The sequence below is a fragment of the Bombina bombina genome, chromosome 2, assembly GCF_027579735.1.
Source record: "Bombina bombina isolate aBomBom1 chromosome 2, aBomBom1.pri, whole genome shotgun sequence".
In the NCBI taxonomy this organism is placed as follows: domain Eukaryota; kingdom Metazoa; phylum Chordata; class Amphibia; order Anura; family Bombinatoridae; genus Bombina; species Bombina bombina.
The window spans coordinates 1,122,341,898-1,122,357,375 of NC_069500.1; the positions used below are offsets into that span (position 1 = coordinate 1,122,341,898).

Below are 15,478 nucleotides of genomic sequence, written 5' to 3' on the forward strand. Positions count from 1 at the left end.
TAACTGATGTTTCCAGCTAGCCTGAAGGCTCACGCGGAAACAGGGACATCAAGCTCCATTCGGAGCTTGATAATTCGGCCCCCAAAGCTGATTTGCAATTGGGGTTGAATAATTTTGATTACAACTGTAGGTTATGTGTACCTGGCAAGAAGCCAAATTATATTAGGGTATCTAAAGGATTTGGGCTTTTAGCCCAGTGTAGAATTATGCACTAATAATCTCAAAAATAGTAGGTTTAAAATTTAACACTTTATTGAAAAAAGACAACAACAACATACATCTCTTGTTGGGTCTCAGGAAAGGGAATGTTACAACCAATCCTTATATTCAATATGAGCCCAACACTAATTAAAACAAGAAGGGCCATGAAGAGTGTTAATTGTGGAGTAAATACAATATAGGGTTGGTTATTGCTTAGCAAGCATTTATCATTGGCATTCTGCTATGCTCAAAAAAAGTGGAAATTATCAAACCACCCAATATATAACCAAACCCTATAGAGATATCAACAGTATGTCTTATATATACACACAGAGTCTTCATTTCACAATATGGGTCGTGATTATGTCATATAATACTGGAAGAATTGGCTACAATTTTAATGTTGGTAACGAATTGTCTAAATCGCTGTGCAGTCTACACAGAAAAGGAGCTGATTGTATTCAATAATTGTCTTATATATACTGTAATCACAGTTTTATATGAATGTCAGCCAACAGGTTAGACTATCTCTTTAAAAGCTAGGCGGCTAAATATTTTAATCTCAGTATCAATTCTCAATATTATAAAGATGTGTGGAAATCATAGGGTTAACAAAATTGCTCAAAGCATCCCAAGCAAGCATTCCTATGCACTCAAAGGCATCCTCCTACCTGCAAACTTACAACACACACACCAAAACACTCGTTATTGTGGTTTGCGTTATAGATTATAGTAATAGAACGCCCTATTATTCTCAATAGTTAGTTGCAGAACTTGTTAAGCTTAATCGTTAAGTAACGCTAAAAAGCTGTGTATATTACACCAACAGATCCCAGTTTCGTAAATAGTATTCATTAGCTTCAGTTAAAATATCTGTGTTTTAAAGTCTAGCAACTATGTTTATTTTCTATATATATCAATGTATCAGAATATATTGCACTGTGTTTATGGCGCCTAAAAATTAAAGCACGCACTGTCCCATTGGCCCCGCCCACCAACGCGTTTCATTACTAACAAACGTGACTTTGTCAGGGTACTAGGGCTGGCAAAGCCGTAAGACACGGTTTATATGCAGTTACGTTGTTATGGTAACCATTGCTTGTTTGCAGAAGTGTCACCCGCAAGTTTGGCTTTAACAATTCCTGTATGTTTGTAAGTATCTAGCGGATATTACGATACTCTAATATAATTGCAAAACTGGCAAGAAAATATGATATATTTACAATCCACAATTCTTGTGGTATGCAAAGAAAAAGTTAATACGATATATTTTTATAATCCACAATTCTTGTGATATGCAAAGGATGCTTGTATAGAAAAAACCACATTCAAAGTTTACTTAACGAGTCCATTGTTTTCCTTTTATCTTTTCTATACAAATATCAATTATATAGATGGAAAACTTCAAAAACTTAGTTAGAATGCCTTATTTGGAAATATAAGAGAGTCCTCACGAGTATATGAAAGTATATTGCATTGCTCTCAAGTTTATAATTTACAACGAAAAAGCAAGACAAGATTATAGTATTGATAACATGGCAGAAACTCATTTTATTTTTATGTTTATATAACGGTTGTATTTATGGTTATTTTGATGGTATTTAATATCATATGTTCTCATAGGAAGCATTTAAATGACAACGCCTCATTGAGGCCTATAGGTGACATGGATTGTAACTCATGTATCCACCTACATTCTTTCTGAAGAAGCATTTTAGTTACATTCCCTTTTCTCCCATGCAGTTTAAGTTGTTCAATTGCAAAGAATTTTATATCATATTTACGGTCACTATGTATAGAATTCATATGTTGCGAATTCATATGTTGTTGTGTTCCACTTAATATCACCTAAGTGTTCTAAGACTCTTGTGCGTAGTTCTCTTTTGGTTTCACCTACATAGATCTTTGGACAGCTGCACACAGCAACATAAATAACCATCTTACATCTGCAGTTCATAAATGTTGTTATATTATATTTTTTGCCAGTCATTGTATGTTCAAAACATTTAGTGAGTTTCATGTTATCACAGGCCTTGCAGTGGCTGCATTTAAAGAAGTGTTTGGTCCTATTCAGCCAAGTTTCAGGTTGGGTCTTTTGAAAGTGACTATGCATTATGATATCCTTTAGATTTCTTGAACGTCTATTAGTTATCATGGGTTTGGATGGTAATATCTCCTTAAGGTCTTCATCTTTGGCAAGGATGTGCCAATATTTGTCAAAAATTCCTCTCATGTTGTTATGTTGGTCGTCAAAAGTGCCAATAATACTTACAGGATTAGTATCTTTAGTCTCTTTTTCACTATTGTTCAATAGTGTCCTTCTGTTGATAGCTCTTGCTCTTTGATATGCTTTTTTCAAACAGGCATTCGGCTATCCTCTATCCTTAAATCTCTTTCTTAATTCACCTGCCTCTCTCTCTCAAAGTCCTCATTAGATCCTGAGATATTGGCCAGTGGGAATACCCCATGTCTGGCTCTTAGGGTGATGACTTTCTCATCTTAAAATACTATTTGTTGCTGTCGGTTTTCTATACAGTGCAGTCGTCAGGGTACCATCTATTTCTTTAGATATCAATAAATCCAAAAAGGCAACAGACTTTTCGTCATGCCAAAATCGTTATTATTCATCCATTCCATGAAATTCATGAAATCATTTTCCAGTCCAAAGTATAAAAAAATATCTATGGCCTCTAGTTATGAAGCTCCGTATTTACCTGCATTCGCCGGCCCAATATGCTTGCCTAAGCTCGTCTAACATTGCCGCCACGGACCTGAATACGTTCGCCAAAGTTATCAAGAAAGCTGTCAAGAAGCCGCGCTCCAAGTACGGGGCGATGAGCAGCAGAATGTTGTTAACTGACAGTCATCGAACTCGCTCCTCATCGGCTTCTTCGCAGCTTTCTTGCTACCCTGTCACTATGCACCCACACTATACTGTTTTAACCCCTAAACCGCTGCTCCCGGAGCCCCCCGCACCTAAATAAACCTATTAACCCCTAAACCGCCGCTCCTGGACCCCGCCGCAACTATAATAAATATATTAACCCCTAAACCGCCGCTCCCGGACCCCACCGCCACTATAATAAATATATGAACCCCTAAACCGCCGCTCCCGGGCCCCGCCGCCACATATATTATACCTATTAACCCCCTAATCTTCCGCTCCCTATACCGCTGCCACCTACATAAAGTTATTAACCCCTATCCTGCCGATCCCGGACCCCGCCGCAAATAAATTAATTGTTTAATCCCGGAGTCCGCCGCCACCCCCTAACTTAAATAGTATTTAAATTAATCTAAATAAATATTCCTATAATTAAATAAATTAATCCTATTTAAAACTAAATACTTACCTATAAAATAAACCCTAAGATAGATACATTATAATTAATAATTACATTGTAGCTACTTTAGGCTTTATTTTTATTTTACAGACAACTTTGTAATTATTTTAACTAGGTACAATAGCTATTAAATAGTTATTAACTATTTAATAGCTACCTAGCTGAAATAACTACAAAAGTACCTGTAAAATAAATCCTAACCTAAGTTACAATTGCATCTAACACTACACTATTATTAAATAAATAAATTAAATTAATTAAATACAATTACCTAACATTAAATAAAATTATCTAAAAATAACTAAAGTACAAAAAAAAAAAATCTAAATTACAGAAAATAAAAAAAAATTCAAGAATTTTAAACTAATTACACCTAATCTAAGCCCCCTAATAAAATAAAAAAGCACCCCAAAAGCCCCAAAGTAATCAGCTCTTTTACCTGTAAAAAAAAGAAATACAATACCCCCCAACATTACAACCCACCACCCACACACCCCTACTCTAAAACCCACCCAATCCCCCCTTAAAAAAACCTAACTCTACCCCCTTGAAGAACACCCTACCTTGAGCCATCTTCACCTAGCCAGGCACAAGTCTTCATCCGATCTGGCTAGAAATCTTACTCGAATCCGGGCAGAAGAGGTCATCCAAGCAGCAGAAGTCTTCATCCAAGCGGCATCTTCTATCTTCAATCAACCGGAGCGGAGCCATCTTGAATCCAGCCGACGCGGAGCCATCCTCTTCTTCCGATGTCCTAACACTGAATGAAGGTTCCTTTAAATGACGTCATCCAAGATGGCGTCCCTTGAATTCTGATTGGCTGATAGGATTCTATCAACCAATCGGAAATAAGGTAGGAAAAATCTGATTGGCTGATGCAATCAGCCAATTGGATTGAAGTTCAATCTGATTGGCTGATCCAATCAGCCAATCGGATTGAGCTCGCATTCTATTGGCTGATTGGAACAGCCAATAGAATGCGAGTTCAATCCGATTGGCTGATTGCATTAGCCAATCGGATTTTTCCTACCTTAATTCCGACTGGCTGATAGAATCCTATCAGCCAATCGGAATTCGAGGGACATCATCTTGGATGACGTCATTTAAAGGAACCTTCATTCAGTGTTAGGACATCGGAAGAAGAGGATGGCTCCGCGTCGGCTGGATTCAAGATGGCTCCGCTCCGGTTGATTGAAGATAGAAGATGCCGCTTGGATGAAGACATCTGCCGCTTGGAGGACCTCTTCTGCCCGGATTCGATGAAGACTTCTGGACGGTTGTGCCCGCTTGTGCCCAGCTGGGTGAAGACGGCTCAAGGTAGGGTGATCTTCAAGGGGGTAGTGTTAGGTTTTTTTAAGGGGGATTGGGTGGGTTTTAGAGTAGGGGTGTGTGGGTGGTGGGTTGTAATGTTGGGGGGTATTGTATTTCTTTTTTTTTACAGGTAAAAGAGCTGATTACTTTGGGGCAATGCCCCACAAAAGGCCCTTTTAAGGGCTATTTGTAATTTAGTTTAGGGTAGGGAATTTTATTATTTTGGGGGGGGGGGTTATTTTATTAGGGGGCTTAGATTAGGTGTAATTAGTTTAAAATTCTTGTAATTTTTTATATTTTCTGTAATTTAGATTATTTATTTATTTGTACTTTAGTTATTTTTAGTTAATTTTATTTAATGTTAGGTAATTGTATTTAATTAATTTATTTTAATGATAGTGTAGTGTTAGGTGTAATTGTAACTTAGGTTAGGATTTATTTTACAGGTAATTTTGTAGTTATTTTAACTAGATAGCTATTAAATAGTTAATAACTATTTAATAGCTATTCTACCTAGTTAAAATAATTACAAAGTTGCCTGTAAAATAAAAATAAAGCCTAAAATAGCTACAATGTAATTATTAATTATATTGTAGCTATCTTAGGGTTTATTTTATAGGTAAGTATTTAGTTTTAAATAGGATTCATTTATTTAATTATAGGAATATTTATTTAAATTAATTTAAATACTATTTAAATTAGGGGGGTGTTAGGGTTAGGGTTAGACTTAGGTTTAATTCATTTAATATAGTGGCGGCAGTGTAGGGGGGGTAAATTAGGGGTTAATCAATGTAATGTAGGTGGCGGCGGTGTAGGGGGGCAGGATAGGGGTTAATAAATTTAATGTAGGTGGCGGCGGGCTCCGGGTGCGGCGGTTTAAGGGTTAAACAATTAATTTATTTGCAGCGGGGTGGGGTCCGGGATCGGCAGGATAGGGGTTAATAACTTTATGTAGGTGGCGGCGGTATAGGGGCGGCAGATTAGGGGTTAATAGGTATAATGTAGGTGGGGGAGGGGTCTGGGAGCAGAGGTTTAGGGGTTCATATATTTATTATAGTTGTGGCGGGGTCCGGGAGCGGCGGTTTAGGGGTTCATATATTTCATATAGTTGCAGCGGGGTACAGGAGCGGCGGTTTAGGGGTTAATAAGTATAAAGTAGGTGATGGCGGTGTAGGGGGGACAGATTAGGGGTGTTTAGATTCGGGGTACATGATAGGGTGTTAGGTGCAGACACTTCCCATAGGAATCAATGGGATATCAGGCAGCAGCGAACATAAGCTCTCGCTGCTTTCAGACTCCCATTGATTCCTATGGAGGCGGCGGATTGAAAACCAGGTACGCTGGCCCGGAATAGTGGCGAGCGTACCTGCTAGTTATTTGATAACTAGCAAAAGTAGTCAGATTGTGCCGAATTTGCGTTCGGAACATCTGTAGTGACGTAAGCATCGATCTCTGTCGGATTGAGTCCGGCGGATCGTATGTTACGTCACTATATTCTACTTTTGCCGGTCTGTAGGGCTTGATAACTACAGCAAATCAGCCTCGCTACAAATACGCTGCGGAATTCCAGCGTATTTGTGGTTGACGGCTTGATAACTAGAGGCCTATGTATCTTAAAAATAATGCAATTGATGTCATATACAGATTCACATCCTCATTCAAGGTCCCAATCTGTTCAATCCAACCCAGAAAGAGGTTGGCATATGTAGGCGCACAACACATGCCCATTGCAGTACCTCTCTTCTGCAAGTATACTTTGTTATTAAACAAAAAATAGATATGTTTTAAAATGAAGAGAAGAAGGTCAACAATATATTAATCATGCAAACCCCCTAGAGGACTTATGGTTCTCAAAAAGAATTTCACTGCTGTGATGCCCAACTGACGGTCAATGTTGGAGTATAAACTCTCCACGTACTTGCCGTATACTTCCCAAAAAAGTATCCGGTTCAACATTCACATCTTGTAAATGGTTTAAGACATCCTTTGTATCTTGGACAAAGGAGGTTAATGTGTGAACAAAATGTCTGAGTTTTTTATCTAAAAAGATACTAATTTTTTCCTGTGAGGCAGCCATTACCCGACACTATGAGGTGGCCTGGGGGATCCGAAAGACTTTTGTGGACCTTAGGTAGGCTATAAAAGGTCGCTATCTGTGGAGTCATATTACACATGAATCTAAATTCATCATTAGTAATAACCCCTTGGCCAAAACCATCATCCAGTAGTGATCTCAAATCTTTAGTAAATTTCAAAGAAATTGGAATTTCTGCCATGTTATCAATACTATAATCTTGTCTTGCTTTTTCGTTGTAAATTATAAACTTGAGAGCTATGTAACATACTTTGATATACTCATAAGGACTCTCTTATATTTCCAAAGGCATTCTAACTAAGTTTTGGAAACTTTCCATCTATATAATTAAGATTTGAATACAAAAGATAAAAGGAAAACAATGGACTCGTTAAGTAAACTTTGAATGTAGTTTTTTCTATACAAGCATACTTTGCATATCACAAGAGTTGTGGATTATAAAAATATATTGTATTAAATTTTTCTTTGCATTCCACAAGAATTGTGGATTGTAAATATATCATATTTTCTTGCCAGTTTTCCAATTATATTAGAGTATCGTAATATCCGCTAGATACTTACAAAGATACAGGGATTGTTAAAGCCAAACTTGCGGACAAACAATGGTTACCATAACAACCTAACTGCATATAAGCCGTGTCTTATGGCTTGGCTAGCCCTAGTACCCTGACGAAGTCACGTTTGTAAGTTATGAAACGCGTCAGTGGGTGGGGCCAATGGGACAGTGTGTGCTTTAATTGTTAGGCGCCATACACACAGTGCAATATATTCTGATACATTGATATATATAGATCATAAACATAGTTGCTAAACTTTAAAACACAGATATTTTAACTGAAGCTAATGAATACTATTTACGAAACTGGGATCTGTTGGTGTAATATACACAGCTTTTTAGCGTTACTTAACGATTAAGCTTAACAAGTTCTGCAACTAACTATTGAGAATAATAGGGCGTTCTATTACTATAATCTATAACACAAACCACAATAATGAGTGTTTTGGTGTGTGTGTTGTAAATTATTTAGGGGTTTTAGCCAGAAATCGGCTGACTGGGTAACCCCCACAAAGTTTGCAGGTAGGAGGACGTCTTTGAGCGCATAGGAATGCTTGCTTGGGATGCTTTGAGCAATTTTGTTAACCCTACATCTTTATAATATTGAGAATTAATACTGAGATTAAAATATTTAGCCGCCTAGATTTTAAAGAGATAGTCTAACCTGTTGGCTGACATTCATATAAAACTGTGATTACAGTATATATAAGACAATTATTGAATACAATCAGCTCCTTTTCTGATTAGACTGCACAGCGATTTAGACAATTTGTTACCAACTTTAAAATTGTAGCCAATTCTTCCAGTATTATATGACATAATCACGACCCATATTTTGAAATGAATACTCTGTGTGTATATATAAGACATACTGTTGATATCTCTATAGGGTTTGGTTATATATTGGGTGGTTTGATAATTTCCACTTTTTTTGAGCATAGTAGAATGCCAATGATAAATGCTTGCTAAGCAATAACCAACCCTATTTTGGATTTACTCCACAATTAACACTCTTCCCATTGGCCTCATGGCCCTTCTTGTTTTTAATTAGTGTTGGGCTCATATTGAATATAAGGATTGGTTGTAACATTCCCTTTCCTGAGACCCAACAAGAGATGTATGTTGTTGTTGTCATTTTTCAATAAAGTGTTAAATTTTAAACCTACTATTTTTGAGATTATTAGTGCATAATTTTACACTGGGCTAAAAGCCCAAATCCTTTAGATACCCTAATAAAATTTAGTATTTATTAGTGATTCAATTCACATTAGAATTTGGGTATACTTAGGTACCTATTGAATAAGTGGCAATGACAGGCTACTTATCCACAACGATTGATTTTGATCAATGGAAGTTAGAAGCGGAAAGAATGTTTACATTAAACGTGGGCAATATATGCCCTTCAGCCACTAACATTGAAGAGGCCTTCAGAAAAATTATGTGAAAAACAATTTGATACCGAGAGGTTTAAGAATACAGCTGGCCCCTTCTTTTCACATTAATGATGAAACATTTATTGCAAGATGGCAAGAAATACTAACCCAGTGTTCATTAGATTTGATGAAATTAACACTTGAGTATGAGAGAAAACAATACGATCATTTAACTAAATTTATTGAGGCTGCAAAAGTACAGACAAATAAATATATGAGTCATAAAGATTTTGATGCTCTAGACCAGAAACTCAAGTTTCACATTAACAGATTAAAAGAAGAACTCGGTGCAAATAAAAACAGAAAACTATAAAGAGACTGGTCTGATCACCAAAAAGGCAATATTTACAAATCTCACTTTAAAAGAACACCCAGACACCTCCAAAGTAAAAATGATAACAAGGATAGACAGGATAGATCAGATAAATCCTCTACTGAATCAGATAACTCAGAGGAAGAGACCACGACAGTAGCTACAAATATCAGTACTATACCTACAAATGAACCATCTATCACTAGAATTATTTTAGAGACGGACCTATTTCCACCACAACGGTCAATAAGCATGAGACAACAATACAAGAACTCACATTACAACAAACAGAAGGGGCAGGGGACGTCCAAATAATAAATCTATCTAAATTTATCCTTAAAAAAGAACATTACACACTACTGATGAAAGGTTTATCATTTATACCCACACCACGCTTTGATAATTTTAATTGGATTAAGGACACTAATTTGTTTGCTAGAAAACTACTAGCTTTACATAAATATCATAAACTTTTGGAAAGAAATAAAATAAGTGCTTCTGGTATTGCTGAACAAGATTATGCTATGGTGAAACTTTTGACTGGTCTGATGGATGAAAGTGATGAAAATCCCACACAGAGATACACCAGTGTAGTTAAAGAAAAAAGCACTTTTATGCCAACAATTTCTCAATATCCAATTGTTGATAAATTTGTGTCCCTTGTAACGACTGAAATTGAAATGATAAACTTTACCTGTAAGATATAGAGAACGTATGGCACTCAAAGAACTTCAGGATAATCCTGATCTTACTATCAAAAATAATGATAAGGGTGGAAATATTGTCCTTATGAATAACGAAAAATATGTCAATCTGTGTCAAAACATACTTGATAATAAAGACAATTACCAAACCCTTACTTTTGATCCAACTTTGAAATTTACTAAAGATTTGAGATCAATACTGGATGATGGTTTTGGCCAAAGGGTTATTAGTAAAGATGAATTTAGATTCATGTGTAATATGACTCCACGGGTAGCGACCTTTTATAGCCTACCTAAGGTTCACAAAAGTCTTTCAGATCCCCCAGGCCAAGATACAAAGGATGTCTTAAACCATTTACAAGATGTGAATGTTAAACCAGATACTTTTTTATCAAGTATAGACGTGGAGAGTTTATACTCCAACATTGACCATCAGTTGGGCATCACAGCAGGGAAATTCTTTCTGACGATGAATATATTGTTAACCTTCTCTTCGTTTTAAAACATAACTATTTTTTGTTTAATAACAAAATATACTTGCAGAAGAGAGGTACTTCAATGGGCACGTGTTGTGTGCCTACACATGCCAACCTCCTTCTGAGTTGGATTGAACAGATCAGGACTTTGAATGAGGATGTGAATCCGTATATGACATCAATTGCATTATTTTAAAGATACATAGATGATGTTTTTATACTTTGGACTGGAACCAAAAATGATTTCATGAATTTCATGGAATGGATGAATAATAATGAATTTGGCATGAAATATACATATACTATAGACGAAAAGTCTGTTGCCTTTTTGGATTTGTTGATATCTAAAGAAATAGATGGTACCCTGAAGTCTACACTGTATAGAAAACCGACAGCAACAAATAGTCTTTACATGATGAATATATTGTTGACCTTCTCTTCGTTTTAAAACATAACTATTTTTGTTTAATAACAAAATATACTTGCAGAAGAGAGGTACTGCAATGGGCACGTGTTGTGCGCCTACACATGCCAACCTCCTTCTGAGTTGGATTGAACAGATCAGGACTTTGAATGAGGATGTGAATCCGTATATGACATCAATTGCATTATTTTTAAGATACATAGATGATGTTTTTATACTTTGGACTGGAACCAAAAATTATTTCATGAATTTCATGGAATGGATGAATAATAACGATTTTGGCATGAAATATACATATACTATAGACGAAAAGTCTGTTGCCTTTTTGGATTTGTTGATATCTAAAGAAATAGATGGTACCCTGACGACTACACTGTATAGAAAACCGACAGCAACAAATAGTCTTTTAGGATGGGAAAGTCATCACCCTAAGAGCCAGACATGGGGTGTTCCCACTGGCCAATACCTCAAGATTAGAAGAAACTGCAGCTCTGATGAGGACTTTGAGAGGGAGGCAGGTGAATTAAGAAAGAGATTTAAGGATAGAGGATATCCGACTGCCTGTTTGAAAAAAGCATATCAAAGAGCAAAAGCTATCAACAGAAGGACACTATTGAACAATATTGAAAAAGAGACTAAAGATACTAATCCTGTAAGGATTATTGGCACTTTTGACGACCAACATAACAACATGAGAGGAATTTTTGACAAATATTGGCACATCCTTGCAAAAGATGAAGACCTTAAGGAGATATTACCATCCAAACCCATGATAACTAATAGACGTTCAAGAAATCTAAAGGATATCTTAATGCATAGTCACTTTCAAAAGACTCAATCTGAAACTTGGCTGAATAGGACCAAAGGCTTCTTTAAATTCAGCCACTGCAAGGCCTGTGAGAACATGTAACCCACCAAATGTTTTGAACATACAATGACTGGCAAAAAATATAATATAACAACATTTATGAACTGCAGATGTAAGATGGCTATTTATGTTGCTATGTGCAGCTGTCCAAAGATCTATGTAGGTGAAACCAAAATAGAACTACGCACAAGAGTCTTAGAACACTTGGGTGATATTAAGTGGAACACACCTGTACCAGTTGCGCAACATATGAATTCTATACATGGAGGCCCATTTATCTAGCTCCATATGGAGCTTGAAGGGCTGTGTTTCTGGCGAGTCTTCAGACTCACCAGAAACAGCAGTTATGAAGCAGCGGTCACAAAGACCGCTGCTCCATAACCCTGTCCATCTGCTCTGAGCAGGCGGACAAGAATCGCCGGAATTCAACCAGATCGAGTATGATCGGGTTGATTGACACCCTCTGCTGGCGGCCCATTGGCCGCGAGTCTGCAGTGGGTGGCATATTGCTCTCCGCATTCAGCGAGGTCTTGCGGACCTGATCCGCACTGTTGGATCAGGTCCGCAAGACATTTGTTAAATAGGCCCCATAGTGACCGTAAATATGATATAAAATTCTTTGCAATTGAACAACTTAAACTGTATGGTAGAAAAGGGAATGTAACTAAAATGCTTCTTCAGAAAGAATGTAGGTGGATACATGAGTTGCAATCCATGTCACCTATGGGCCTCAATGAGACATTGTCCTTTAAATGCTTCCTATGAGAACATATGATATTAAATACCATCTAAATAACCATAAATACAACCGTTATATAAACATACAAATAAAATGAGAGTTTCTGCCATGTTATCAATACTATAATCTTGTCTTGCTTTTTCGTTGTAAATTATAAACTTGAGAGCTATGCTATATACTTTAATATACTTGTGAGGACTCTCTTATATTTCCAAATAAGGCATTATAACTAAGTTTTGAAAGTTTTCCATCTATATAATTGAGATTTGTATACAAAAGATAAAAGTAAAACAATGGACTCGTTAAGTAAACTTTGAATAGTTTTTTTTATACAAGCATCCTTTGCATATCACAAGAATTGTGGATTATAAAAATATATTGTATTAACTTTTTCTTTGCATACCACAAGAATTGTGGATTGTAAATATATCATATTTTCTTGCCAGTTTTGCAATTATATTAGAGTATCGTAATATCCGCTAGATACTTACAAACATACAGGGATTGTTAAAGCCAAACTTGCAGGTGACACTTCCGCAAACAAACAATGGTTACCATAACAACCTAACTGCATATAAGCCGTGTCTTACCGCTTTGCCAGCCCTAGTACCCTGACGAAGTCAAGTTTGTTAGTGATGAAACCCATCGGTGGGCGGGGCCAATGGGACAGTGTGTGCTTTAATTGTTAGGCGCCATACACAGTGCAATATATTCTGATACATTATATATATAGATCATAAACATAGTTGCTAGACTTTAAAACACAGATATTTTAACTGAAGCTAATGAATACTATTTACGAAACTGGGATCTGTTGGTGTAATATACACAGCTTTTTAGCGTTACTTAACGATTAAGCTTAACAAGTTCTGCAACTAACTATTGAGAATAATAGGGAATTCTATTACTATAATCTATAACGCAAACCACAATAACAAGTGTTTTGGTGTGTGTTGTAGAGAAATCGGCTGACTGGGTAACCCCCACGAAGTTTGCAGGTAGGAGGATGCCTTTGAGTGCATAGGAATGCTTGCTTGGGATGCTTTGAGCAATTTTGTTAACCCTATAATTTCCACACATCTTTATAATATTGAGAATTGATACTGAGAATAAAATATTTAGCTGCTTAGCATTTAAAGAGATAGTCTAACCTGTTGGCTGACATTCATATAAAACTGTGATTACAGTATATATATGACAATTATTGAATACAATCAGCTCCTTTTCTGTGTAGACTGCACAGCGATTTAGACAATTCGTTACCAACATTAAAATTGTAGCCAATTCTTCCAGTATTATATAACATAATCACGACCCATATTGTGAAATGAATACTCTGTGTGTATATAAGACATACTGTTGATATCTCTATAGGGTTTGGTTATATATTGGGTGATTTGATAATTTCCACCTTTTTTGAGCATAGTAGAATGCCAATGATAAATGCTTGCTAAGCAATAACCAACCCTATATTGTATTTACTCCACAATTAACACTCTTCCCATTGGCCTCATGGCCCTTCTTGTTTTTAATTAGTGTTGGGCTCATATTGAATATAAGGATTGGTTGTAACATTCCCTTTCCTGAGACCCAACAAGAGATTTATGTTGTTGATGTCTTTTTTCAATAAAGTGTTACATTTAAACCTACTATTTATGGTATCTGGCAAGAGGGAAACTGATTTTCTTGACATAGCAGTGTATCTGTTTACACATTTTAAACTGTGGGTATTGTTTGTAAGATTTTCCAAAATACTAATTTTGTTTACATTTCTTTGTTACAGCAGCATGGAAGGAATTGAAATTCCAAATATTCAAAGACAAATGTTCATGCAGCTCAAGAACCTAACTCACATGTAAGATGACTTTTTTTGTATAGATTTATTCATGGACATTTGCATCAGTCACACTAGTTAAAATAATGGATAGCCGTTATTAAAGGGATATTAAACACTTTGAGATGGTCATATAAAATGATAAATCATATATATATAATAAACTCTGCAATATACTTGTAATTCCAATCTAAAATTGTGAACTTTTCGGTTCCTGCTAGAAACGGAAGTGCAGAACGCTATTATATTCCAGACAGCCATTGGCTGCAAACTTTAGTGACCTATTTATAACTGTTTCTAATTGGCCACAGCAGAGAAAGTAACCTAAGTTGTTTTATAGACACTAAGGCCCATATTTATCAAGCTCCGAATGGAGCTTGAAGGGCCGTGTTTCTGGCGAGTCACAAACACCAGTTATGAAGACCTCTGCTCCATAACCTGTCCGCCTGATATCGCCAGAAATCAACCCGATCGAGTACGATTGGGTTGATTGACACCTCCCTGCTGGCGGCCGATTGGCAGCGAGTCTGCAGGGGGCGGCATTGCACCAGCAGCTCTTGTGAGCTGCTGGTGCAATGTTAAATGCGGAGAGCGTATTGCTCTTCGCATTTAGCGAGGTCTTGCGGATCAGATCCGCAAGACCTTTAATAAATAGGGGCCTAAAACTTTACCCTTATATTGTCAATATTTAAACAGCTAAGGAAACTTTAAAAAACAACATCTACTTGTTATTCTCAGACTAATCTTTTCTTTGAAAGTATCATTCTATCTAGCATTTATTTAGTGTTTAATGTCCCTTTAATGTCACTTCTCCATTTACCTTTTAAATGATTAATTATTGCATTTAGCTCAAAAATAACAAGCAGTGCTCCCAATAAATAATAACCTGCCTCTTTTGTGTTTTTCTTTTTATGTATCTAGATATTTTAAAAAATTCCAGTACTGTGGTTTTGCACCACATGTTCGCAATTGCAAGCCAAACACTGACGGCATTTCATCTCTTGAAAATTTGTTAGCAAGTATTGTCCAGCGGGTGTTTGTTTGGGTTGTTTCCATCATAACCTGCTTTGGAAATATTTTTGTTATCTGTACACGACCATACATCAGATCTGAAAACAAACTTCATGCCATGTCTATCATATCCCTGTGTTGTAAGTATTAGCAAATAGATTTCATTACA

At 36.4% G+C, this 15,478-nt stretch overlaps 1 protein-coding gene across 1 annotated transcript in view; it reads left to right on the forward strand.

Annotated features, from left to right (window-relative positions):
• The window catches only part of RXFP1 (relaxin family peptide receptor 1), a 509,714-nt gene that overhangs the window by 426,340 nt on the left and 67,896 nt on the right, over window positions 1-15,478 (forward strand). Inside the window, exons 13-14 of the mRNA XM_053700228.1 lie at window positions 14,248-14,319; window positions 15,220-15,449. Coding sequence (XP_053556203.1) covers window positions 14,248-14,319; window positions 15,220-15,449 — 302 coding nt within the window. The remainder of the gene's footprint in view (window positions 1-14,247; window positions 14,320-15,219; window positions 15,450-15,478) is intronic.